The sequence below is a fragment of the Giraffa tippelskirchi genome, chromosome 4 (genome assembly GCF_054371585.1).
Source record: "Giraffa tippelskirchi isolate mGirTip1 chromosome 4, T2T-mGirTip1v1.2.pri, whole genome shotgun sequence".
Taxonomy (NCBI): domain Eukaryota; kingdom Metazoa; phylum Chordata; class Mammalia; order Artiodactyla; family Giraffidae; genus Giraffa; species Giraffa tippelskirchi.
The window spans coordinates 206,091,253-206,116,337 of record NC_137278.1 but is presented as its reverse complement, the minus strand read 5'-3'; the positions used below and the strand labels follow the sequence as shown (position 1 = coordinate 206,116,337).

The 25,085-nt window shown below is 56.1% G+C and overlaps 1 protein-coding gene across 3 annotated transcripts in view; it reads left to right on the top strand.

Annotated features, from left to right (window-relative positions):
* Positions 1–9,955: 9,955 nt before the first annotated feature.
* Positions 9,956–25,085, top strand: part of NFAM1 (NFAT activating protein with ITAM motif 1) — a 36,421-nt gene continuing 21,291 nt past the window's right edge. The window contains exons 1-3 of one of the 3 annotated variants that reach the window (XM_081587801.1): positions 9,956–10,077; positions 12,926–13,126; positions 23,298–23,640. In XM_081587801.1, the coding sequence (XP_081443927.1) occupies positions 23,565–23,640 (76 nt within the window). In that variant the 5' untranslated portion in view covers positions 9,956–10,077; positions 12,926–13,126; positions 23,298–23,564. The remainder of the gene's footprint in view (positions 10,078–12,925; positions 13,127–23,297; positions 23,641–25,085) is intronic. The other 2 variants (XM_081587802.1, XM_081587800.1) reach the window with 2 other exon arrangements.

Genomic DNA, 25,085 nt, shown 5'->3' with positions numbered 1-25,085 from the left:
GGAAATGGAAGAAGAAGGACTAGGGGGTGGAAACTCCTAGGGAAGGACTGTTCACCCAGGACAGGGGCTGAGAGCTGCCTGTTATGGGTGGAACACAAGTGGGGGGGGGAGGCAGGAAGGGGAGGGGCAAAGCCACAAGGACTCTAGGGAGAGGTGGCGGGAGCCCTAGGTCATCTGCAGACCCCAGGAAGCCCATGAGCCCATCCCCCTACTTCCTCCTCTGCCATCAGTTTCCCCAAACAGCCAAGGCCTCCTGCCCCCACCCCTGCTCTGACCCCAAGCACAGCTGTTGCCTCGGCTGCTTGGACCCCAGGACCATGTTAGTCCCCTCCCCTCCCCCTCTGCTTCGGCACCGTGTCCCTGGGAGCCTGTGACGCAGGCATCTGGAGTCCCCACGAAGGGAAGGGAGTCATCTGGGAGGGTTCTTATTTTCCCATGATCTCAGCACCAAGCCCAAGGCCTTGTCCCCGGGAGCACAGTTTAAACACCCGAGGAACTGAGTTGAAGCAGGAACTCCGTTCTGAGGCCAACTTCCTAATACTTTATAATTCTACGTGTTAGCCAATTCTTTCCTATGAAGGGCCAAACTCCACGTTTTCAGATTCTGACATCCACTTTCTACAAGTTTGTAACCAAAGTCATATTTATCTACTGTTAATTTGACTAAGGCTTCCCTGGTGGCTCCGTGGTAAAGAACTTGCTTGCCAGTGCAGGTGACACAGGTTCAATTCCTGGATCGGGAAGATCCCCTGGAGGAGGAAATGGCAGCCCACTCGAGTATCCTTGCCTGGGGAATCCCATGGATGGAGGAGCCTGGCAGGCTACAGTCCATGAGTTAGCAAAGAGTCGGACACAACTGAGCGACTAAACGACAACAAAAATGTAATCAGAACTCCCTGGGGGCCCCTTTTACCTCTGCATTCAGAAAAGGGCCTCATACAGGACTCCTCTCCCAGTTTCCCATTCATTCATTCAAGAGATACATGTGCTTGTTCTGAGCATCTGCAAAGACAGAGGTGCCCTGACCCTGGAAGGGACAGCTGCTGCAGGCAGGGCAGGTGAGGACCTGGGAGGAGAAGCGGCCGCAGAGAGCTCACCGCCTAGCCAGGGAGGGCAGACACCCCAGAGGTTGTTAAGAGGTAGCCCGTGTGAGCGGGCAGAACAGGATTCAAACCCCAGCTCTGCCCTTGCCAGCTGTGTAGCCTTAGAAAAGTGACTTCCCCTCTCTGAATCTGTTTCCTCACCTGCAAGATGGGGATATCTGCCCGGGAGGGTGGCCAAGATGATGGATGCAAGCCCAGCATCTGGCAAAGATGAGTTCCATTCCCTCCTGCGGCCACCTTTCCCGTCCCCTCCCCCCAACCCCAGACACTGGCCGGACACAGGCAGGCAGGTCGACGCTGGGGCAGGGGGCTCAGCGCAGAGTAGTGTCAGAGGGGCCCCTTGCCTGCTCCAGGCCCTGGGTTTCCTGCCCGCCCTGAGGTCAGCTGCATTCAGCCTGGAGCCCAGCCCCGGTCCCATGGGTGGCTCAGGGATGTCCACGGCCTGTGCACGGCTCATCTTCTAGAACGTGGTGACAACAAAGATCAGCAGATAGATTTAGGGAGCGGAGAAAGGAAAAGGAATAGCCAGCAGGGCGCGGGGATGCGGTGACTCAGGCCTGGGCGCTCCGCCAGGCTGGGCCGCTGCTTAGGAATACTTTCACCCAAGCCAGATGCAAGGAGCCTGAAGACACTTTCCTCCAGGCTCCGCGGGGGTGGTCGGGGGTTTCCTGGGGAGGAGGTTTCTGGGAGCGTGAAATCCTCAGGCCCTCAGGCTGCTGCTCTTCTGTGGGACCTGGTAGAAAGATCACAGCATCTGAAGGTCTGGACTCAGCTGACTTTTTCCCTTCCTTTTCCTATCTGGACTCAGGGCAGGCTGTGGTTCTTGTCAATCAGCACATCCCCTGCAGATTTCTGGTCCTAAAAGCCACAGTGTTGCAGGCATTTTGTACAGAATGGGATTTTCACTCCAGGGAATGCAGGAAGTCTCTTTACTTCCAAATGAGCTGTCTTCTGGAGAAAGTCTTGCCACTCAGAAACCATATCACAAATGATGCCAGGCTTCCAGAAACAGCCAGCAAGCTGCTTAACTCAGAGTGTGGCTGAAAATCTGTACCTGTGAAATGAACACAGTAGAAATCGATACCGGTTGCAACACCAGTAATTTTTTAATAGAAACATAAATGGCTTTATTCATCTGACTGTTGACCCTGGAGAGAAGGTGTCTTCATCAGAGGATGAGAGAGGAGGGAGGCTGTCTCAGTCGGCTCCCCTGTGCCCCCTCTCCTGTCTCAGCTCCGTAGCCTGGAGGTGACATCTCAGCCCCTCCTGCCCGCCCTCTCTCTTCTACTCCTGGGAGCTCCTTACCAAGTCTCAGAACACGGTGGCCACGGTTTCCATGGCAGGCTCAACCTGATCTGGGTTTGCGTCTCTTTCACATGGGGTTCCCACTGGGTTGTGACTTAGATATGTAGGCGTGAAGCTCTGTCCTAGATGGAAGGTGCCCAGGACAGGTCCTGACCCAGAGCAAGGCTCTGGAGACGTTCGTTGAATGAATGAATGCGTGAACCAAAGCTCCTTGTGGGTCATCTGAAGGACTTGGGTAGGAATTAGAGGTGCCAGCCTGGGGTCTTTGCCAACTATGGATTGAAGGCTTTCTGGCCTTGACCCAGGTGTCCCCAGGCATGAGGGTTTGAGGGAGCAGGCCAAGATGCAATTCAATGGACAGATAGGAGAAAGGAAAGCAGAGCTTTCCCGAGCGGTCAGCGGTGAGAGACACCCCGGGAGAGCCCCCTGCTGCTGCCCAGCCCCCCGCACCCTGCTTCTGGAACCTACCAGGGGTCGGCTCAGGACTCCACAGGCACCTGGAAGGCCCTCCTCCCATTCCTGTATGTCACCCTGCTGCCCCCCCAGACCTGTCCCCCACGGCAGACTTCCTCATCCATAACCGCACACCGTTTGGGGCTGCACCTGCCTCTCTCCTGGTGCAGACCCTTGTTTTCTCTGCAGAACCTTCCCCAACAACCCACCCTCTCCACCCGCGCCCCTGGCCCAGCCCCTGTAAAGAGACCTCCTCGAAAGAGGCTCAAAGGTTTAAGGCAAAGCAGCTACTTTCGATGAACACCTCATTCCTTGCAAAGCGCTCTCACCTCTGTTACTATGACAGTTCTTCATCAGATCTGTGCAAGGTGGGTATTTCACCCCCATATTGTAGGTGGGGCAACTTCCCCTACTGGCTTGGGATGCAAATGAAGGGGGGCGTTGCTTGAGCTTCGCCAACTGGCTTTCCAAGAGGGAGGAGGAAGGAGACGGAAGGGAGGAGGGACGACTCAGTCTCTTTGAAGGGCTCCTCCTGGCCAGAGCCTCCTTTCAGAGCTGGCTCCCTGGAGAGCTGCCCATCACTGCCCACAGCCCCTTGGGAATCCACCTTGGGAAGCGCTGTGGGCAATTTCTCAAGTGTGAGAACCAGCATCTGTTACAACACAGGTCCTCTGGTCTCCCAAAGCCTTGTGGAGCTGGATCTCTGGGGTGGGGCCAGAAATCTTTGCAATCAGTGGCTGCCACCCCCTCACCGCCCCCTCGCCATGAGCTCTGCCCAGAGGGGAAGAGGTCCTCAGTCCCAGAGAACCCTGAGCCTCGAGGGCTGACAGTGCATGACTCAGCCTCAGGGGAGGCTAATTGCTCCCTAATTGGCTGAGCTCTCTATGGGGAGTCCTGCCTGGAAAGTCCCCAGTTGTCACTGCAAAGCCGCGGACTGGTTTGCCTGGTGCCTGAGAGCTGGCTCCTGTGAAGCTGCCCCAAGAGGAGTTTCTAAGGTGTTCCCAGCCAAAGCAGCTGTCAGGACGGAGCAGGGCGGGCTCTGAAGGAGGTTCTCGTGGGTGCTGCGGAAAAGCATCAGAGAGGCAGGCGGTGTGGGGTCCTATGGCCTCTCGCCCTGCCTTCTGTTCCCACGGGCCCCAGCACATTCCTGGTCCTGCCTGCCCTGTCCTTCCCCCTCTCCCCGCCACTTTATCATGTGGCTTCTCAAGCCCTGGTCTGCCTTGCTGACCAGCAGCCTCTGGGCAGCCCAAGACCCCTGGAGAGGGAAGAAGTGACTTCGAGAGGCAGGCATCCCAGGTGAGATAGAGCCACGTGTGCCACCAGGTGGCGCCATGGGCATAGGACAAGCCGGGGGCCGCCCTCCAGGCTGGAGGGGAAGGGGGTGGCAATCTTAGGTCAAGACCTTCAAGCTCTGCACACCACCCCTCCCCCACCACCCGAGGACCTCCAGTGATCAGCCTCCTGGTGGGTGTTTGTCTCTCCCAGGGACACAGTTGTACCAAGAGCCTAAACCTATCAAGGCCATGGCACGTGGTGAACATGCAATAAAGGTTGAAAAACGATGCTACCTTTGTTCTTCAGATCCTCAGGATTATTTTCAGTCCGGCAGGGGCATGGGAGGGGGCACTAGCTCTTTGCTGCCTCCAACGGTGTTAGCAAGGAAAGTCTTTATCTAACTCTGGGTATACATCCAACAGGAAAACCCTGGACTCTGTCCCCTCTGTGACCCCAGGCAGGCCAGTTAACTCTATTTTGCTGCATCACTAAATGAGGGTTGTAATGCTAGGCCCCCCTGGAGAATCAAATGAACTGCAGGAGAGCATAGTGGTTAAAGAGCTTCCCTCATAGATGACGAAGAATGCGCCTGCGATGCAAAAGACCCAGGTTAGATCCCTGGGTCAGCAAGATTCCCCTGGAGAAGGAAATGACAACCCACTCCAGTATTCTTGCCTGGAGAACTTCATGGACAGAGGAGCCTGGTGGGCTACAATCCTTAGGGTCGAAAAGAGTTGGACACGACTGAGCGGCTAATACCTTCACTTCCCTTTTCATAGTGATTAAAAGCAAAGCCAGGGAACTCGAGTCCTTGTTCCACTGCTGACTATCTGTGTGGCCTTAAGGAAGTGACTTGCAGTCTCTGAACTGCAGTTTCCTAGTCTGTAAAATAGGGGCAATACTAATACCTACACACACGAAGTTTCTGTGGGCACTGAAGTATTCAATACATAAAGAGCTTTTAGAATTGTGGCTGGCATGAAGCAAATACTTCATAAACAGGTCAAATTTGGGGCAGCTTGAGCTGAGAAGGGACTTTGGAGATGGGCCAGGTCAGCCTTCCAGGCCAGGCAGGTGTATTTCAGCAGCGTGCAGGGCGGGTGGTTTGCATACCTCTGGTAACAGAGATCTCATCCCCCTGAGAAAGGAGGCTGGTCGACCGTGGACCAGCCTAGTTCACGATTGGATGGGTCTCGTTCAGCTGAGTTGCAGCCCGTTCTCGCCCCTGGGCTGGGTGGTCAGGGTCACTCTCAGAGCGAGGCTGGCTGCTATGTGGTGCAGAAAGGGGCCCCCAAGGCAAACCCGGGTGTTGCTAGGAGGGGAGGGAGGCCTCCCTCCACACCACCGTCTCCCTCCAGTGTGTGGGGTACCCGAGGCAGAGGATGGAAGGAAACAAGGAGCCAATCCATCTGCCCCTGGTGCCCTGGGCAGTGGGGTCGCGGAGCCCGGAGGAGGGCAGCATTCTCCATCCCGACTACCAGGCCGCTTCAGAGGTTGTTCTCAGGGGGCCCTGGCAGGCTTCTCCTGGTGCCGGGGTCTACAGGGAGGAAGGAAACGACTTCCTGCAGTGGGAGAGGAGGAGAGTGGTCCCCTTCCGCTTCCTGTGCCCCCGCGGCCCACAGTGCAGCCTGGAGAGGACATGGAGAGGAGACACAGCAGATCCTGAGCATCGGGGCCAAACGCAGCTCTGGGGCCTCACTCACTTGCTCACTCACCTTTGTTTCGCTCACTTGGGGCAGCCAGAAGTTCTGTCTGGGGGTTCTGTGTTCCTCCCTAAATGGGGAGCACCTTGAGGGGGCAAAACTATGACTTACGTGTACCCCCACTGCTTGGCACACAGTAGGTACTTAATAGGTGTATGGAGGCCAACAACATGTGGTCTCATTGAGGACGCTTTAGTCTTTGTGTGAACAAGACGCTTTAGGACTGCAGGGGACCTGTGTGCTCCCCCACGTCCTCCTCCTTCACAGCTGCCACCTCCTCCATGAAGTCCTCCTGGTCACCCTTTCCTCCCTCCACCCCAAGTAATTCACTTCTTCCCCTGCCTCCCTCTTTGCTCTGTACACACTCTGCTACTGAGGTGGGCTGGAGCAGAGGCTGGAGTCATCCTCAGAGTCATTTCCCCTGGATGCATTTCTTAGCTGTATGACCTTGGGCAAATTTTAACTTTCTTGTGCCTCATTGTCCTTATCTGTAAAATAAGAGTGACTATAAAACCCGAGTGTGTGTTAGCTGCTCAGTCGGGTCCGACTTTTTGTAACCCCACGGACTGTAGCCTGCCAGGCTCCTCTGTCCATGGGATTCTCCAGGCAAGAAAACTGGAGTGGGTTGCCAGGCCCTCCTCCAGGGGATCTTCCAGACCCAGGGATTAAACCCACATCTCACGTCTCCTGTGTTGGCAGATGGGTTCTTTACCACTAGTGCCACCTGGGAAGGCCGATTATAAAACCTACCTCATGGAATTGCAGTGAGCATTAAATTGATGTGTAGATTAAAATCGTCCCATACTGTGTGTCTGGCGTTGGTTGAGTAACTGCTCTGAACTGCCATGCGATTGTGTAATTGTTCCGACAGCTGCTCTCTTACCCGAGATGTGGGCTCCTCGAAACTGGGGTCTTTCACTTCTGCATCCTTCTGTTGAGGCCAACGCATGGAGAAGAACAGGTGCTCAGCAAAATTCGAAGAGATGGATGGATGGATGGATGGATAGAAGGATGAACAGACGACTGGGCAAGAGCGGGAGCTGAAATGAGCGGGCCCCGGGGTCCTCACATGCAGACTCAGCTGTGAAGTCCTGGCCCAAAGGCTGCACCCCAGAGATGCCAGTGGAGCCTTACACGGTCTGCTCTTCCTTTTACCCACTGATCGCAGCTCCCTGCAAAGGCAGGGGAGAGGAGAAGCCTGTGGCCCCAAGTCCAGCAAGTTCACCACCCGGCAGCTGCTTCAGGGAGAGGAGGTGGAGAGCCTCGAGGAAACTGTGGTTCCTGAATGTGCTGTGACTTCTCTTTCATCACCATCACTGAGGCCCAGACGGCAGGGCCTGGGCCCTTGGCTCCCCACCCAAAGTCTGCGCCTGCCTCACCCCAGGGGCTGGGTGGCCTCAGACTATCTAGGAAACTCAACAATGACCCCGGACTTCTGGCCACTTCCCTTCACGTCACGTCTGCCTGGGGAGTGTGCCCGCCTCCTCCTGCCCCACCCTGAAGTCCAGCCTGATACCCTGAGGCACCCACCTTCACAGCCAGCCTGGGAGGGAGGCACTTAGATTCATTCATCCTTCATTTGTGCACCAGGATTTATTGAGCACAGACCAGGTGCCGGCCCTGTGCTAGGCTCAGGGGAGTCAGAGGTTAAAAAAAAAGACAAATGGGAGGCTCCCAGGCAGGCAAGAGGCTGCAGGCTGGACTCGGGCCCAGAGGCAACAAAGTTCCTAGGACCCTGGGGCGTGCAGACCCAGGGTGCGGGCAGAACCCTTAGGGGGCCGCGGGCTCTGTGTTGGTGGTCACGGGGATGAGGGGGGCAGAGTGACCCCAGAGGGGACAGGCAGGAGTCCCTGCTCCGAGGCAGCCTGGCACTCGGTCACCTCCTGATGCCAAGTCATAAAGAGACTCCTGGAGGCGCAGACCGATGCCTTTATAATGCTCTCTCCATGCGTGGAGGCGTTAACATGACGTCTATCACCATGGCATCGAGGTGCTTAGACAACCTGCTCCCCCCAGGAGCTCGGAGACAGCGTGAAGCTGATTATCTGTGTCTCACTGCGACATCTGTGATCATGTATCACGGTGATGGATCCACAGTCAATACCACTGGGGTCCCCGCCGCCCCCCAGCCCGCAGGAAGTGTCTGCTGTTCATACGTCTTCCTCACCTGGCGGGCGGGCCCTGCTGCCTGCCGTCCTCCTGGTACTCCTGGAGTTGGTAGGAAACAGCTTTCTGGTTTTCACTGTTCGCATGCTCAGCGGCTGAGGGGAAAGCATTCAGACCAAGGCCAGAAACTGGACCCAGTGCCGCCATCCCTGGAGGCCGGTCAGGGTTACGGAGAGAGGCTCTGGCTTCACCCAGCCAGGCTGCTCCTATGGTGGGCACGTCGCTTTGCCTCTTGGGGGCACAGTTTGTCAGAATGGGATAAAAACCTTGATCTTGAGGGTTGATGGGGTACTAGGGGCTTCCTCTGTGGTTCGGCGGTAAGGAATCTGCCTGTAATGCAGGTGACTTGCAGGAGACTCGAGTTGGATCCCTGGGGTCGGGAAGATCCCCTGGAGTGGGGCATGGCAACCCACTCCAGTATTCTTGCCTGGAGAATCCCACGGACGGAGGAGCCTGGCGGGCTGCAGTCTATGGGGTCGCAAAAGAGTCGGACATGACCAGAGACTGAGGAGCACCAACAACGATGGGGGGAAAAGGGGCCATGCTCAGCTTGTGCTGAAACTTACCTCCTTCAGTGACGCCCACCTTCCTCTGCGGGCTGGCTGGCTGCTCACCTCCACCCCAGACCCCTTCCCTCTGCCCCTCTGGACAGGCAGGCACGCATCTGTCCCCCACGCCATCCGGCTCTGCCTGGTGCGGGGCTCCAGAATGTCAGGCCTGCACTGGCTCCCCGGCTGCTGGGGAGAGGGGCCCAAGTGGCAGGTAGTCACTGACCCATGTTGGGGTCAATGGAGGGCAGGACAGGGACTGGGGTTCCCTCCTGATGGGGAAGTGATTCCTGGGCCTCCTGGTGGCGGAGGGGCAGGCTCGAATTTAGGAGAGCTGCAGCAGGTAAGACATCTGAGGTGGGTCGGAGGGGACGTGTCTGCCGGGCCTCTCAGGAGGACCCCCCACGGCGGCTGTCGCTGGGCTAAGGAGAGACAGCAGGCTTTCTGGTCTCCACAGAAGGCTGGGAACTTGGGACTCTTGCCCACCCCCCCACCCTGCCAAATGCCTGCCCCTCCCTCATCCCCCTAGCCCCTTCCACCCCCCCATCCCAAACCATCCTCTTTGAGGAGCACCTTGATCCAAGGGGCTCCTGGGCTACTTCCGAGGGGCAGTTTGTGCGAATGGGGTTAGTCTGTTGTTTAAGAGTTTCAGGCTTGAGTAGCTAGACCAGCCCTCCTCCAGGCTAGTTTAACCAGCAGAAAAGGGGCTGAGAAGGAGAGAAGCCACCGCCTCAGGGGTGGGGGTGGGGTGGGAATGGGGGGCCTAGCCCCTCTCTGTTTTTCTACTGCGTGTCATTGTTGTTGTTCAGTTGCTAAGTCGAATCCAACTCTTTGCTCCCCCATGGACTGCAGCACACCAGGCTTCCCTGTCCTTCACTATCTCCCGGAGTCTGCTCAAACTCATGTCCATTGAGTCAGTGATATCATCCGACCATCTCATCCTCTGTCACCCTCTTCTCCTCTTGTCCGCAATCTTTCCCAGCATCAGGGTCTTTTCCAATGCGTTATCTCTTCACATCAGGTGGAGCTTCAGCATCAGACCTTCCAATGAATATTCAGGACTGATCTCCTTTAGGATGGACTGGTTGGATCTCCTTGCAGTCCAAGTGACCCTCAAGAGTCTTCTCCAGCACCACAGTTCAAAAGCATCAGTTCTTCGGTGCTCAGCCTTCTTTATGGTCCAACTCTCACATCTGCACATCCTGGACGGTGGGAGCCCCAGATCCTCGCCTGGCGGTGCCCTGGCTTGGAACTGTTCCCACCTGGAAAGTCCGGGGTCATTGAGAGGACAAGGCGGCCAACTGAGACCTGGAGGAAGCAGAAGGCCGGCCGGGGAGGAGCCTGTTAAGGACGCCAAGGGCAACCGTGGCTACCAGCAGGCTGTCCCCGCCCGCGACCTAAAGAGGAAGGAGGCCCCGATGGAGAGCTGGCCTCTGCGGCGGCGGGCCCGGCCGGGCCCCCTCCCGGCCCCCGGGCTGCTGGGCTTGATCCTGCTCCCCTGGACCCTGCCGCTGGCAGGCGCAGGTACGCGGTCCTCCCCTCCTCCCGCGCTCTCTGCCTGGTGCACATCACAGCCGCTTTCATCCGCCGCGCGGCTAATTCCCGGACCCGTCTCTGGGGATTTGCTGGTTGCGTTTGAACATTGCAGACTTCACAGGGGAAGCCTTCGGGGACCGGGAGATGTTTAGCTAATGCCTTGCCGAGGTGGCTTTTGAAGAGGCGGGGCCGCGCCCCCCCTCTCGCTGCTGGAACAGCCTCCCTCCCGGCTCCTCCTGACCCCCTGGCCCCTCTGCGAGGTGGGTGGGCGTTGCTGCGCGGGGGGGGGGGGGGGGGGGACGCATCCGGTGGGGTGTGGGACCTCTGGGGAGGGGCAGCTCACCCCCAAGGTATCTGACTGTGGAACCCACGCTTTGAACTTGCCCATTGGTGTTGCAGCCCCTCGTTGGGAGGGGTGGGGTGGAGGGAGGGAGGCCACCGCTGGTCATAGAGCAAGGTGCCTGGGAAGCTGGGGGGATGCATCCAAGTCTGGCCCTGGGATGGGTGGCCTAGGGGCCAGTTCATCCAGGCCAGGGAACTCCCAGGAGTGACCCCCTCCAGGGCCGCCCACCTTGGCCCTGGGGTCTCTGAGGCTGTCTCACCTGGGCAGTGCCCACTCTCCTGTACCCCCAGCATCCGCCCACATTGCTGGGCAGGCTGGATGCTTTCTTTCTCATTCACCTTGATTTTTATGAGCCTTCCAGGAGCTGCTCCCACCTTTCTGTTCCATCCTCAGCCTTTCATTCATACCATAAGCAATAACAGCTGTATTTGTCCATATATTTTTTAAAAATGTATTTATTTGGCTGCACTGGGTCTTAGTTGCGACATGCGAGATCTCTAGTTGCAACATGTGAATTCTTAGTTGCGGCAAGTGGGATCTAGTTCCCTGACCAGGGAATTAACCCGGGCCCCTTGCATTGAGAGAGCAGAGTCTTAGCCACTCACTGAACCACCAGGGACGTTTGCCATCTACTCTTATTATCATAAATTAGCCTCTCTGAGCACATAAGCTGGGCGTCACACTTGTACTCAGGCCCCTTCAAGGCACCCTTGGGACGCTGTTCCCACTGCCACTATGTAAGCACCGAGAAATTGAGGCCCAGGGCAGCCAGATAGCTCGCCCACACCCTAGAGGGTGAGTAGAGGCCAGGTTCAGCTCTCAACTGACCCTTGGAAGTGGGCTCCAGGGGTCCTCTTGCCTTTCTTTGTAAAGAACATCCTTCACAAAAAATCTACCCCTTTGGGAAGGCAAGACTCAACTGGGTGTACCCACCCCTCCCTCAGGCCTGACGGCCCAGCCCCTATGAGGTCACCTCCTCTCATCTGTGCACCTCCCCTCCCCCCACCCCCCACCCCCTCACCGTCACCAACCCCCCCCTGCAATGCAAAGAAGGCTGAGGAAATGCAGCTTCTTGGTGACAACGTGTTGAAACTCATTCGTTTTAATTTTCCCCCCAGTTCCTATCATTTCTCTTTGTGTGGTCCCTCCTCCCCAAAAGGGACCCCACACACCCCAATAACTGAGTAGAAGAGACTTTTCGGGGTGCTGCTGTGAAAAGTGCTGTTTGTAACTATCTTGACCACGAACAAACAACATATTCCCCGCCCCCGCACCCCCACTCCCAGGATTGCAGCAAACATTATACACAAGAGAAACTGCTCTTTCGCAAGAGGTGAAAACAACTTGTGGTCTCCTCTTGGAGCAGCAGACAGCACCCCAGTACTCCTGGTCCTTCCCCTTCGGGTCCTGGGTTCTGTCTCTAGGCTGTGCCATGCTCCTCCCCACCCTCTTGTCTCTGAGCTTTGAGAGTTTGATGGAGGGAATCCAGTTTCTCTCACATCCCCCAAACCTCTCCTGACCTCACCCACCCGCCTGGTGCAGCCAGCTCCATCAACCACCAGCACCAAGACCCAGCCTGCAGCCTCAGCGGTGTCCATGGGGAACCTTGGGGAGCGTCGTAGTTGAAGCTTGGGCTCAATGCACCGTTTCCCTGGACCACCCGATGTAGGGCTGTGTGCAGGCCAGGGTGTACAGAGTCTGGATCTGAGCTCTGCTTTGGATCTGGGCCCCTGGGCAGGTTCTTTCTTTCTTTCTTTTTCTTTTTCAATATTTATATTTCTTTACAAGTTTATTTGGCTGCAAGCGGTCTTTGTTGTGGCACACGAGATCTTTAGCTGTGATGTGAGAACTCTTAGTTACGGCATGTGGGATCCAGCTCCCTGACCAGGGATTGAACCCAGGCCCTCTGTATCGGGAGTGAGGAGTCTTAGCCCCTGGTTGTTGTTGTTGTTTAGTCACTAAGTCATGTGCTACTCTTTTTGCGACCCCATGGACTGTAGCCCACCAGGTTCCTCTGTCCATGCGATTCTCCAGGCCAGAACACTGGAGTGGGTTGCCACTTCCTTCTCCAGAGGATCTTCCCGGACCAGGGATTGAACCCTTGTCTCCTGCATTGGCGGGCAAATTCTTTGCCACTGAGCCACCTGGGAAGCCCTTTAGCCACTGGAGCACCGGGGAAGTCCCCTTGGGCAGGTTCTTAGTGTTGCTTGATGGCCTCACCTGTCAAGCGGCTACAATAGTAACGCCTGAAGGTGCACGTGATGAGAGCTCAGAGAATGTCAGCCACCTGCCTGTCTAGCAGAGCCAATGGAGATGCAAGATTCAGTTGGCTGGTTCTACATCTTGGGGAGCCCCCAGGGTCCTTGGGGTCACTCTGACCTTTCCAGGGGTCTCTAGCAACACCCTGGGATGGCATCTCAGGACCGTTCTTGCTCCCAACTCTCCTCCCCCTGCTCTCCTCTGATGTCTCTGCAAATTCTACTTTTCTCAAAGGGTCTAGCGGCTACCTCTGGTCTCAAGGGCACCTCCTTAGAGGAGAATCACCTGAGTCTGAGGCTCAGCTTTCCTGAGAGCAGCTACACGCCTGCTGTAAGCCCTGCCTCCACCAGGCTTCAAGTCACCTCCAAGGGCTTTGAAGCCAGACAGAGCTTGTTCAAATCCTGCCTTCTTCTATTGACTGCTGTGTGACCTCAGGCAAGTTCCTTAACCTTTCTGAGCCTCGGTGTCCTCAACAAACATCAGTCTCCATTCTCTCCCTGGCTGTGTTTATTTTTCAACTATTCATTAAAGAGGACCAGTTCCAGGCACTGGGGGGATCTTGGGGTGAATAAGCCACAGCCCCTACTCCCAGCCTGGAGGAAACTGTGAGACTCACCGGCAGAAACACGACCCCGGGGCCAGAGTCCTGATGCAGGTTCGCCTCCCCTCCCCCGTTAGCTCTGGACTCAGGTGTCACTGCTTCCTTTGTTGTCCAAAAGATGTTCAGGAGCCTGCTGCCTCCCTCCCCGCAGCTCCCGGCCTCTGTCAGGACTGGCCTCTGCTTTTGATCTTTGTCTAATCCCAATAAAGAGCTTCCGAGGCAGGCGGAGGAGAAGACCTCCCTGTTGGAGGTGGGGCAGGGGGGTGCTGGAGGCGGCGGCGGGGAGGAGATGGAGCAGGTGGGTGGGTGGCAGGCACAGCACGAATAAAGGCTGGGAGGCCAGAAGGCAGAGCCCGGGGGAGGGAACGGCGAGAGGTTCAGACTCGCTGGGGAGGAGGGTCTCTTAGTAGAGCTGCGGGATACGATTCCCACTGGGATGTGGGTCCAGGTGGATCACAAACGCCTGTCAGGTAGGAGTGCAGATGCCGTTCCAATGGGGCCTATTGTCAGTGCTTTCTCTTTTAAAATTGCGAAATAGAATACATACACAGAAAAGTACCATAAATATTATAAAGTAAAGTCTGGCGTGTCTACCACCCAGGTCAAGAAAGAAAACATTTTAGTGCCCCAAAGCCCCTAGACACCTCCCAAGACACCCCCTCTCCCCCACTCAGAGGAACCACCATCCTGAATTTAGGGCAATTGCTCCCTGGTATTTTTTTTTTTTTTTTGTACCTTTATCCTTTGGTTTGTGTCCCTAAACGATATAGATTAGCCTGATTTTGTTTTTGAACTTTGTATAGTCAGAACGATGTTGTGGGTGTTCTTTGCGACCTACTTCTTTCACTCAACATCTTTTTAAACTTTATTTATTTACTCACTTTTGGCTGCACTGGGCCTTTGCTGCTGTGTGCAGGCTTTCTCTAGTTGTGGCAAGTGGCACAGGCACAGTTGTGGTGCACAGGCTTCTCACCGCTTTGGCTTCTCTTGTGCAAAACAGGCTCTAGAGTGTGAGGGCTCAGTTGTGGCACACAGACTTAGTTGCCTCTTGCCTCTCCGTATGTGGGATCACCCCGGACCAGGGATTGAACCTGTGTCCCCTGCAATGGCAGGAAGATTCTTAACCACTGGACCACCAGGCAAGTCCCAACATTATGTTTTTTAAGCTATGTCCGGTTGACAATGTGACTGAAGTTTGTTTATTTTGGTTGGTAAAGAGCAGGGGTCCCAAACCCTGGCCAGGGGGGGGTAAATCCAACTCACTGCCTTTTTGTATGGAGTTATGAATGTATTTTTCTAATGGTCAGAAAAACATCAAGAGAAGAATACATATTTCACAGTGTGAATATGAAATGATACAATAAAGTATAATTTTATACTTAAAGCCCTCTGTATCTGCCGGTTCTGCATCTGCGGATTTAACCAACACCAGATCAAAAATATTCGGGGAAAAAAATTTCTCCAGAAAGTTCCAAAAAGCAAAACTTGAATTTGCAGTTCTCATGGCAACTATTTATATAGCTTTTACATTGTGTTTACAACTACTCACATAGCACTTACATTGTATTAGTCTTTTTTTTTTTATTTTGGCTGCACTGAGTCTTAGTTGTGGCATGTGGCATGTGCAACTCTTAATTGCCTGCGTGACATCTAGACCCCTGACTGGGAATCAAACCCGGGCCCCCTTCATTGGGAGCACAGAGTCGTGGCCACTGGACCACCGGGGAAATTCCTGTATTAGGTACTACAAGTGATCTACAGATGATTTAAAGTGCAGCTAACCTTTGGACAGCATGCATTTGAACTGCTCAGGTACATTTATACACAGGTGTTTTTCAGTAGTAAAAACTACAGTAGTAAATACAACACCTACACTGTTGGTTGACTCTGAGGATATGGAAACTTGGATACGGAGGGCTGCCTGTAAAGTTACACTTGGATTTTCGACTGTGCGTGGTTCAGAGCCTCTGACCACCACGTTGTTCAAGGGTCAGCTGTATATGGGAATCTTGTGCTATTTTATGAATCCTATGTCATTATATTATGAAATATAACTTTTGTGGTTGTCATTTAGTCGCTAAGTCCTGTCCGACTCTTTGTGACCCAGTGGACTATAGCCTGCCAGGCTCCTCTGTCCATGGGATTTCCCAGGCAAGAATACTGGAGTGGGTTGCCATTTCCTACTCCACAGGATCTTTCCGACCCAGGGATCAAATTTGAGTCTCCTGTATTACATGCAGGCAGATTCTTTACCACTGAGCCCCAGGGGAGCTGCATAAAATATAATACAGACACAGAAAAGAATGATACCTATTAAATAAATATAGTCCTATGTGTCTACCATCCAGTCAAGAAAGAGAATATTACAGTGCCCCAAAGCCCCTGTATAGGCTTCCCTGGTGGCTCAGTGGTAAAGAACCCACCTGCCAATGCAGGAGATGCGGGTTCGATCCCTGGGTCAGGGAGATCCCCTGGAGAAGGAAATGGGAACCCACTCCATTATTCTTGCCTGGAAAATCCCATGGACAGAGGAGCCTGGTGGGCTGCAGTCCATGGGGTTGGAAAGAGTCAGACATGACTTAGGGACTAAACACAACAACAAAGCCCCTGTACCCCCATCACCCTCAAGATACCCCATCTCTTGAGCATCTGTGGATTTCAGTGTCTGTAATGGGTGCAGGAACCAGTTCTCCACGGACAGTGAATGCTGACTGTATTCCCATTTCCGTGTCCATAAATAAAGTTTTATTGGAACACAGCCACGCCTATCCATTCATGGCTCATTTATGGCTGCTTTTGCCCCCACAACAGCAGAGTAGAGTAGCTGCGATAGAGACCATATGGCTCACAAAGCGGAAAATATTTACTCCCTGGCCCTTTACAGAACACGTTTGTCAACCCCTGCTGTGGAGCGTCCCACTGAATGAACATACTGCAATCTATTTAGTTATGGTTGACGTTCCAGGTGTTCCCATCTCAGAACTCTCATGTGTGGTCTCCAGACACACGTGTGTTTGCTGCCTGCAGCGGGTATGTTCCCATTAAGACTGCTTCTCTCTGCACTTTCCTCCTCCCTGTGTGAACTGCGAGCTTCGCGAGGGCAGGACACATGTGGACTTACTTGGCTTCAAATCCTTGGCTTCCAGCATGGAGTCTGGCACCCAGAGGATGCCCAGGAAATACAGTAACCGGAAGAATTCAGCCCCCAGCTAGACAAACCCCTGTGGAGCACTGAGCAGGGTGGAGATATGATGCCACCAGGAGGAGTGACAAAACCCTCCTGACTGGTGACCGAGGGAGTGGGTGCCCAAGAGCCCCGAGACAGGATTTGACCCCCTCCAACTTCCCTGCCCGCTCTGAGCCCCAGCTTCCCTCCCTATGCAGGCCTCTTGCCCGTGGCAATAGGAAGGCACACCTGGGACAAGGATGACCCCAGGGCTGGCACCTGGGACCCCTCAGGGAAGGTCTGTGGGCCTCGACCTTGGGGACAGGCTGTCTGGAGGAGGTGGGGGGCCTGGCAGGTATCTGCTCGCACCCCACCCCACCCCCTGCCCCAGGACTGCGTGGGCTTCGGCAGAGGTACAGCAGAGCCAGGGCGGTGGCCCCTTGGAGGCTCTGGGGTCATCCCTGCTTGCTGCTGATGGGGATGCTGTGGGGCGGTGGGCAGGAGGGAGGCAACAAGTGGGTGCAGCCCAAGCCCCAGGGCAGGCACGCCCTCCCATCGGGCAGCCCGTCCTCAGACAGTCAGGGGAGGCCCTTGCTCCAGCGTTGGTCATAGAGTCTAAGGACATGTCTGAAGGCAAGTTCACACCTGGCCACACACACCAGATTTAAAACATTTGTTGTCGTTCAGTCGCTCAGTCGTGTCCGACTCTTTGTGACCCCATGGACTGCAGCACACCAGGCCTCCCTGTCCCTCACCTTCTCCCAGAGATTTAAAATAGGCACACTCTCTAAATGAGAACCTCCCCTTCTCAGACCTGTCCTAAGGAGGTGGGGGCCCAGGAGACAGCGTGTATATAGAAGGATGACCGCCCCTGGTCCCTTGGAGCACAGCTCAGCCTCGCTGCCAGCAGCTGGTTCACTGCAGAGCATCTCGATCTGCCCTGACCCCTGCCCCTGGCCCTGGGCTCCCTTCCCTCCCAGCCTCCCGCCTGCAGCCCACACCCCACTTCCGAGCTGACGACTGCCTGCCCCTGAGCTTTTGCTCCTGCTGGTCCCTTGGCCTGAAAGGTGTCCTTGCCTCACCTGGTGACTCCAACGTGTTGTTCAAGGTCGAACTCTGATGCTCCCTCTGCAGTGTCCCTTTGGGTCCACTCTTCCCGCCCCTGACAGACCCGCCTTGCTCCGCACAGTGTTCACCCCTGGTTCTGAACGTGCAGGAGCTCAGACGTGTGGGACGGGACTGAGCTCACCTGCAGCAGGGGAGGGTAGGGGCGGCCCAGGAACAGGTGTTCAACCTCTGGGGGTGGGCTGTGTAGGGAAGAGGGCAGGGGAAGGCTGCAGAGGAGGGGTCTGCAGGGTCAGGGTCAAGGCCGGAAAGGAGCCGCAGCTTAGTCTCAGGGTCTTGACTGACCTCCAGCATGGGAAGCATCAGGGGTTGGGGGCTGGGGGTTGGGAAGGGTGGGGTGGAGGGCGGGGCGGAGATGGGGTGGGAGGGGAGGGGTGGGGGGAGGGGCGAGGATGGGGTGCGGTGGGAGGGGCAGGGATGGGAGGGGCAGGGATGGGAGGGGCGGGGATGGGGTGCGGTGGGAGGGGCGGGGATGGGGTGCGGTGGGAGGGGTTGGGGATAGGAGGGGCGGGGATGGGAGGGGCAGGGATGGGAGGGGCGGGGATGGGGTGCGGTGGGAGGGGCGGGGATGGGAGGGGCGGGGATGGGGTGCGGTGGGAGGGGTTGGGGATAGGAGGGGCGGGGATGGGAGGGGCGGGGATGGGGTGCGGTGGGGTGGGGTGGGAGGAGCGGTGGGGGAGGGGCGGGGATGGGGTAGGGGCGAAGGGGGGGCGGTGCAGGGACGGAGCGGGAGGGAAGGGCCAGGCTGGCAGACTGGCGGACGCTGGAAGGGGAGGGAGAGGAGGGAGTGCACTGAAAGATTTTGTGCCCGGAAGGGGAAGGAGCTTTGGGGAGGTGGAGATTTAAAAGAAGTTGGGATAGAGGTGATCTGGCACAGGCGCCCCGGGAAGTCGGCCAGAAGCATTTATCTATTAAAAGGCGGCTGGAGCTGGTTGGGGGCGGGTACTGAACCCCATAGAAGGAAACCACTGATGCGAGGGTTTCAGGCTGCTGAGGAAGGCCATCTGGAGCTCTCTAGTATTTCTCTCGGCCTCTCCCTAACAGGAAGTGTGATCATGTCATTTCCCAATTTCGAAGCCTGCAGAGGTTCCCCAGGTTCCTAGGTCAGCACTCAATCCCCAATCTCCCCCTGGCCCCCCCCCCCGAACCCTTTCTTTCAACTCCGCCAGGGCTCTGGAGCCCCCCAACTCCCTGCCCTGGCTCAAGGCTTGTAGTAGCTTCACCCGAGAGCTTCCTTGTGCTTAAACCTCCTCACTTGGACTCTCCCCTTTAAACCCAGCTTCTACTCTTCCTTCAAAGTTCAGCTTGGTAAAGAGATGGGGAAGAAAGATCACAGTGCTCACAGCTGTGATACCAGGGAGGGGAGGACTGCACACAAGCTCCAGGGCCTCCTTGACCCCTCACTGTGGCTGCTAGAATGTACACAGGGAGCGTGTTGCACGCTTTTATAATGGAGGGGGGTGCCCTTAAGAGTTCTAATTTAAAAAACAAAGTGCAGGCTCCCAGGGTCGCCTCTCCAAGAAGCCCCTGCCCGCTCCAGCCGGCTGCTTCCTGCCCCCTGAGACTTCCCTTTATCTCACCACTTTCCATTTTGTCGGGCACCCCCCTTCCCAGCGGCAGTGGGACTTTGAGGGGCTGCAGACTCCTTGCTGACTGGGGTATCCTGGTGGGGTCTCTCCCCTCGCTCCATTTCTCTCCTCTCAGAGACGAGGAACAGCACCTACCCCACCCGTTGGCTCTCCCACACCTTCACCCCGTCCTGACAGCCTTCTCTGAAGGTAAAACAGGTTGTAAAGGGATAAACAGTCCCACATTCCCCCAGGCCACCCTCTCAAAGGAGCCCCCAAGTTTGAGCAACTTGCCTTTCAAAACAAGCCAGAAGGGAAGTGACTGCTGTAAAAGTACCAATTAACACCAGTGAAGCTTAGACATTTCTGCACTAAACACTTGACGGTCTGCCCTTGGTTTGTGTCCCCACGTGGCCACTGCGCACCCAGGGGCCAGAGTCTGGAGGCCTGAGAACAGGATGCAGGCAGACGTGGAAACGCCCTCCCCCACCCCCAGGCAAGCCACATCCGTGAGCATCTTTGTCTTTCGGAGGTGTTGAAAGATGTGACAGCCAGCCTGATGGCAGTGTTCCGAGGGCATGAGCGCTAAAAAGCTCCAGGATACACACGCTCTGTTCAAAGACTGCCTTCCAGCGCCCGCTCCGCGTTTCTCCCTAATCAGCGGCTCGGTCAGCGCACCGCGGTGTTTGATGCGCGTGCCCTGAGGGCTCGCCCGTTTTTCGGTGGCGTCCTGGGATTCGTGCTTGGGCGAATGGCCGGAGCCCCGTGATAAAACCAGCCGCCCCACACCTGCAGCCCTTCAGAAGGGCCTTGAAAAAGAGGCCCGGCTCTGAGAGATGCCAGAATTAAATTGGAGGGCAGAACTCCTGCCTAAAATACAGACCGTGGGAACGGCTTTCTTCTGTAGCCGGAGAATCAAAGTGTTTTCATTTAAAATCGACCTAAGTTGGAATGGATACCTTTGATCACCACCTCTGGGCTCTCAGAGCCTTGGCTCGGTGCCCTAGAAAGGATGGCGTTCCGGGCAGAGGGGGAAGCTGGGCCCAGGGCCTGGCTCAGGGTTGGTGGATGAGAGGAACAGAGAGTGGGCCAGGGCGGTTGGAGCAGGGTGGTACTGGGGAGCGTGTCAGATCCTGGGGGTGAGGGGATGTTGCTACTGCCATGGTGAAGGGGGGGTGGTCTCTGGCTAGCCTTGCCACAGGACCAGCTATGCGGGACTCATGAGGCCCACCAGTTTCCATTTCCTTCTCCAGGGGAATCTTCCTGACCCAGGGGTCAAACCCTGGTCTCCTACATTGCAGGCAGATTCTTTACCATCTGAGCTATGGGGAAGTCCCGTCTGCCTGTTAGATGACCCAAATTTAGGGGAAGGGCCTCTGAATTTTTGTCTCCCTTTAAAAGAGGGCAGTTCTTTCATGTGAAAAGTGTTTTCTCTTTTGCTTGCTTTGAGATTTTAAAATGGTTGCCTAGAGTAGTGGTTAAGAGGTTAGGGCTTTGCTGGTGGCTCAGTGGTAAAGAATCCGCCTGGAAGAGGGCATGGCAACCCACTCCAGTATTCTTGCCTGGAGAATCCCATGGACAGAGGAGCCTGGAGGGCTACAGTCCATGGGGTCACAAAGAGTCGGACACGACTGAGTGACTAACCCTTTCCACCACTATTAAGTACTTTGCTGATTGGACAAACCTCTCCATCCTCTGAGCCTCAGTTTTCTCATCTGTGAAAGGGAACATGCTCAGTGGAGGTTAGTTCTTATCATCACAGTCCTGACTGTGAAGCCTGAGGGTCTGTGCTGTATAAACAGAGTGTGTGCGCAGAGGAGCAGCTCCGGGAGGGGCTGAGCGAGTCCTGCACACCTAGAGGCAGACTGCACAGTCTGTGGAGGAGAAGGGCACAGGAGGGCGTGCTGGGCGGCAGGAACAGTGTGGACAAAGGCTCGAGAGCCTGGCAAGCTTGGCATATGTCCGGGAGCAAGTGAGAGCCGGGGGCAGCTGAGTTGGGCTGCCCAGAGCCTGGAGGATTGGGCTGGATCCTCCAGGCTAGGGAACTTAAAAAAAAATTCTGTAACAGTGGCCCCAAGTTAAGGGATACACAGTTATAGTGTGACCCTGTCTGAACCCAGTTGTACAAATGTAACAAGCCAGAAGGTCATAAACAGCGACCTTACTACAAACGAGATGCTCTCTGTTCTATTTCTTTTTTTTAATTGTGTGTCTTGACCCTGTAAATTGATTTCAGACTCCTTCCTGGGCCTCCTCTGGTTGGTTGGGGGGGGCGTTCAGGCAGGGTCAGGCAGGGCAGGAGCAGGATGGCAGGTGGCTCCCTCAAGGGCAGTGCCAGGCTGGCCAGGCAGGGGAGGAGAGAAGGCTGGATGCTGGAGCTGTCAGAGGGGGATGTTGTGCTGGGAGAGGGAGGTCTGATAGGGTGGGCAGCCCTCCCACACCCGGTCAAGTGATTGCAGATCTGCACCCCCCACACACACCCCCAGAGAACTCAGCCTGGAGTCCCTGGGCCATAGGTGGGAGTGAGGCACCGACTGCCAACCAGCTCTCAAACCCACAGTTCAAGCGCCCACAGATTCAAAAGAAGAACTGGAAAAGGAAGGAATCAGGCGCCAGAGGGTGGTGGATAAAGTCTTTCCCAACCAGGGTGGCAGACGCACGGGCAGGATGGGGGAAGAGCAGCAGGAGGCTGCTGGCGGGGAGGGCTCTCTGGGCACACACTGCTCAGCCTGCAGGGCAGCCTCGAGGGCCAAGCCCAAGATCCACGCCCCAGGGCGTAGCCTATCCCCATATCCAGGCCAGCACAGGGCCTGAGGTGTCAGAGAGGCTTGGGGCAGGAGGCACGGGGCCCTTGGGCGGTCCCGTCATGCCCAGAGACCACCCCATGCTGCGGTGCTCCATGTGAGGGCCTGTCACTTACATGGGCAGAAGAGTCAGGCTGGCATTTGCCCTTCCAGGTTCCCAGCGAGGACTCTTAGGAGTGGTCTGGCTCCCCTGCCTCCTGTCACTGGGGAGACGCAGCCCAGCTCTGTGGCAGGTGTGCTGTGTTCTTGGATCCATTTTATCGCATGACAACCCTGTGAGGTTGGCCTTGTTCTTCTCCCCTTGTTGCAGGGAAGACGCTGAGGTTCAGAGAGGTGAAGGCACTTGCCTGAGTTTGCACAGCTTAAAAAAATTTTTTTATTTATTTGGCTGCGCTGGGTCTTAGTTGCAGCACTTGAGATCTTTGATCTTTGTTGCGGTGTGTGGAATCTTTTAGTTGCGATGTGCAGGCTCTAGTTCCCTGACCAGGGATCGAGCTTAGTCCCTTTGCAACGGGAGCATGGAATCTTAGCCACTGGACCACCAGGGGAAGTCCCAAGTTTGCACACCTTCTAATGGCAGAGCCAGGATCTGAACCGAGGCTGGCTGCCTCCAGAAACTGGTCTTCTCCCAGACACCTCCTGCCCCCTCATTTCTGGTCAGGCCCCTGGCTTTCTAGCAGTCCTTGGAGCTGCCAATAAGCGAGGGATGGAGGAGGTGGTTGTTGTTTAGTTGCTAAGTCCTGTCCAACACTTTGTGACCCCATGGACTGTAGCCCAGGCTCTTCTCTCCATAGGATTTCCTAAGAATACTGGGGTGGGTTGCTATTCCCTTCTCCAGGGGATCTTCCTGACCCAGGGATCAAACCCACATCTCCTGCCTGGGCAGGTGGGTTCTTTACCACTGAGCCACCAGGGAAATCCGATGGTGGAGATACCATCCCTGAAAACACCATCTCCCGCAAAGCAGGAGTGGGCGGGCTTTGTGGGGGTAGCTTGGGCTGCCCAGTGCAAGCTTCTGTCCTCGCAGTTGTGTGGGGGTGGGGAGAGGAGGACTCGGGGATTTGTCATAAGCAGCCAAGCTCTCCAGCAGGGCTGGGCTGGGCTGGTGGCCCTGGGGAGCAGGGCCCTGCAAGACACCCCACTGCAACTGTTTCCTAGTCCCTCTCTGGCTGACCCTGTTCCCAGCCGGCTCCCACTCGCCATGGACCTCACCCAGCAGGGGTGCCCCTCCTCTGGCCTTACACCATCCACACTGACACAGGCTCACAATTCTCTGTCCCGAAAAACTCCCCCTGGACCTGACCTTCAAATTCTCTCTGCGTCTCCTGCTCCCTCCTTTCAGATCAGCGCTGGAAAGAGCAGTCGCCTCCAGCCCTTCCTCCCTTCTGCCACCAACCTGTCCCCCCTGCAGAAAACAACGCCAGACTCCTTGAAGTGATTCCCTCCCGGTGCCTGTCCCAGCCTAGGCTGCACTGGGGATGCACAGAATAATCCAAAATCTACGCTGGGATGCTCCTGCAGCCCAGACCTCTTGGTGTACGGAGAGGCTCCTGGATCTGCGCCAGCCGTTTTGAGCGAGTCGGAGCGCTGCGGTCATTTACAGCCACAAATGAGTCCTAGTTCTTCAAGTCCTGGCCAAGATTCAGAGCCGGTTCCCACTGAACTCATCCCTGGCGCCATCTGGGGTGAGAATAAGGGGTGAGGGCCCTCTTGGCTCTCTCTCTCTCCTCAAACCCCCTCTCCAACCTCCCCCACCCCGGCTCCAGGGTCCGCCAGCTGGAGGCAGGAGCTTGGAGGAGCAGGAAGAAGCAGAGAAGCCCTGCCCATCAGGTGCTGCGGACATGGGGCCCTGTCTCTGGGCACTTGCAGGGGTGTGGAATGGACGCCCTTGGGCACTTCTGTGGCCACTCAGGGGCCCCCAGTTGGGCTCTTGCAGCTCTCGCTCCTGCCATGGCCTCAGGAATCCAAGGCCCACCCCCGTCCTCCTCTCTGGGCCCTTTGCCCCTCTTGGCAGCCCGTGAATCTAAGGGAACCCCCAGGCTGGCTCACGCGGCCCCGCTGGGAGACACTCCCTTTGCTGAATTAAAGGAAAGCGGGAAGCAGCTGACACCGGGCTTGAGACAGAACAGACACCAGCCAGTATGCCACCCTTGTGGCACTCAGTGTCACACCTCAAGCTCAGTGAAGGTCCCCAGGAGCCCCCCCACTGCATCCAGGGTGAGAAGCAGGCCCCTGCAGGTCAGGCTGGGTGCCCTGGCAGCTCTGTCCAAGCCCCGCTTCACCCATGCTCTCTGGCCCGTGGTTTCCATGTAACCTTGCAGCCTTGCTGCCCCTTGTTAGCCTCCAACTGTGAAAATGTAGGCCTCCTGCCAGCAGCGCCCCTCTCTATCATCTGATGTCACTGTGCTTGGGGCCACCAGGAGCCCTCACAGCCCAGCACCCGTCACGCTTGTCTGGGTCTGACCTCACCTCCTAACCTGGCAGCTGGCTTTTCTTCCTCAGCACGGTCAAACAAACCTGGGTTCAAATCCCAATGCTACTGCTTAGGAACTCTGGGGCTTTGGACCTCTAAGACCCTCTGTTTTCTTTCAGTCTGCAAGATGGGGTTGCCGTGGTTGCCTCATAGGATTGCCATGATGTTTAGTTGACATAGGACCTGGGTCACACCCAGCCAGGGGACATTTTCTACATGCTTTCTTTCCCCTCTGTCCTTGGGCCAGTTCTGGCCTCACCCTGTGTGTGTGTTCCTGCTCCCACACTCTAGGATATCACTACCCCTTCCTGTCCCCCCAGTCTCAATTAGGGGTTCCCCCTCCAGGCTCCCTCTGCTGCCCTGTTAGACTGAGAACGTTGCAAGGCAGGAAGCTCCTCTGGGCCTTAAGGGACTCTTTTTATTTTTTAATATTAATTCACCTATTTGGCTGCTCTGAGTCTCAATTGTGGCATGTGGGATCTTCGAGATTCATGACACATGCAGGATCTTCAGTTGTGGCATGCGAACTCCTAGCTGCGGCACATGAGCTCTAGTTTCCTGACCAGGGATCGAACCCGGGGCCGCCTGCATTGGAAGCACAGTCTTAGCCACTGGACCACTAGGGAAGTCCCTAAGTGAAAGGAAGAAAGAAAGTGA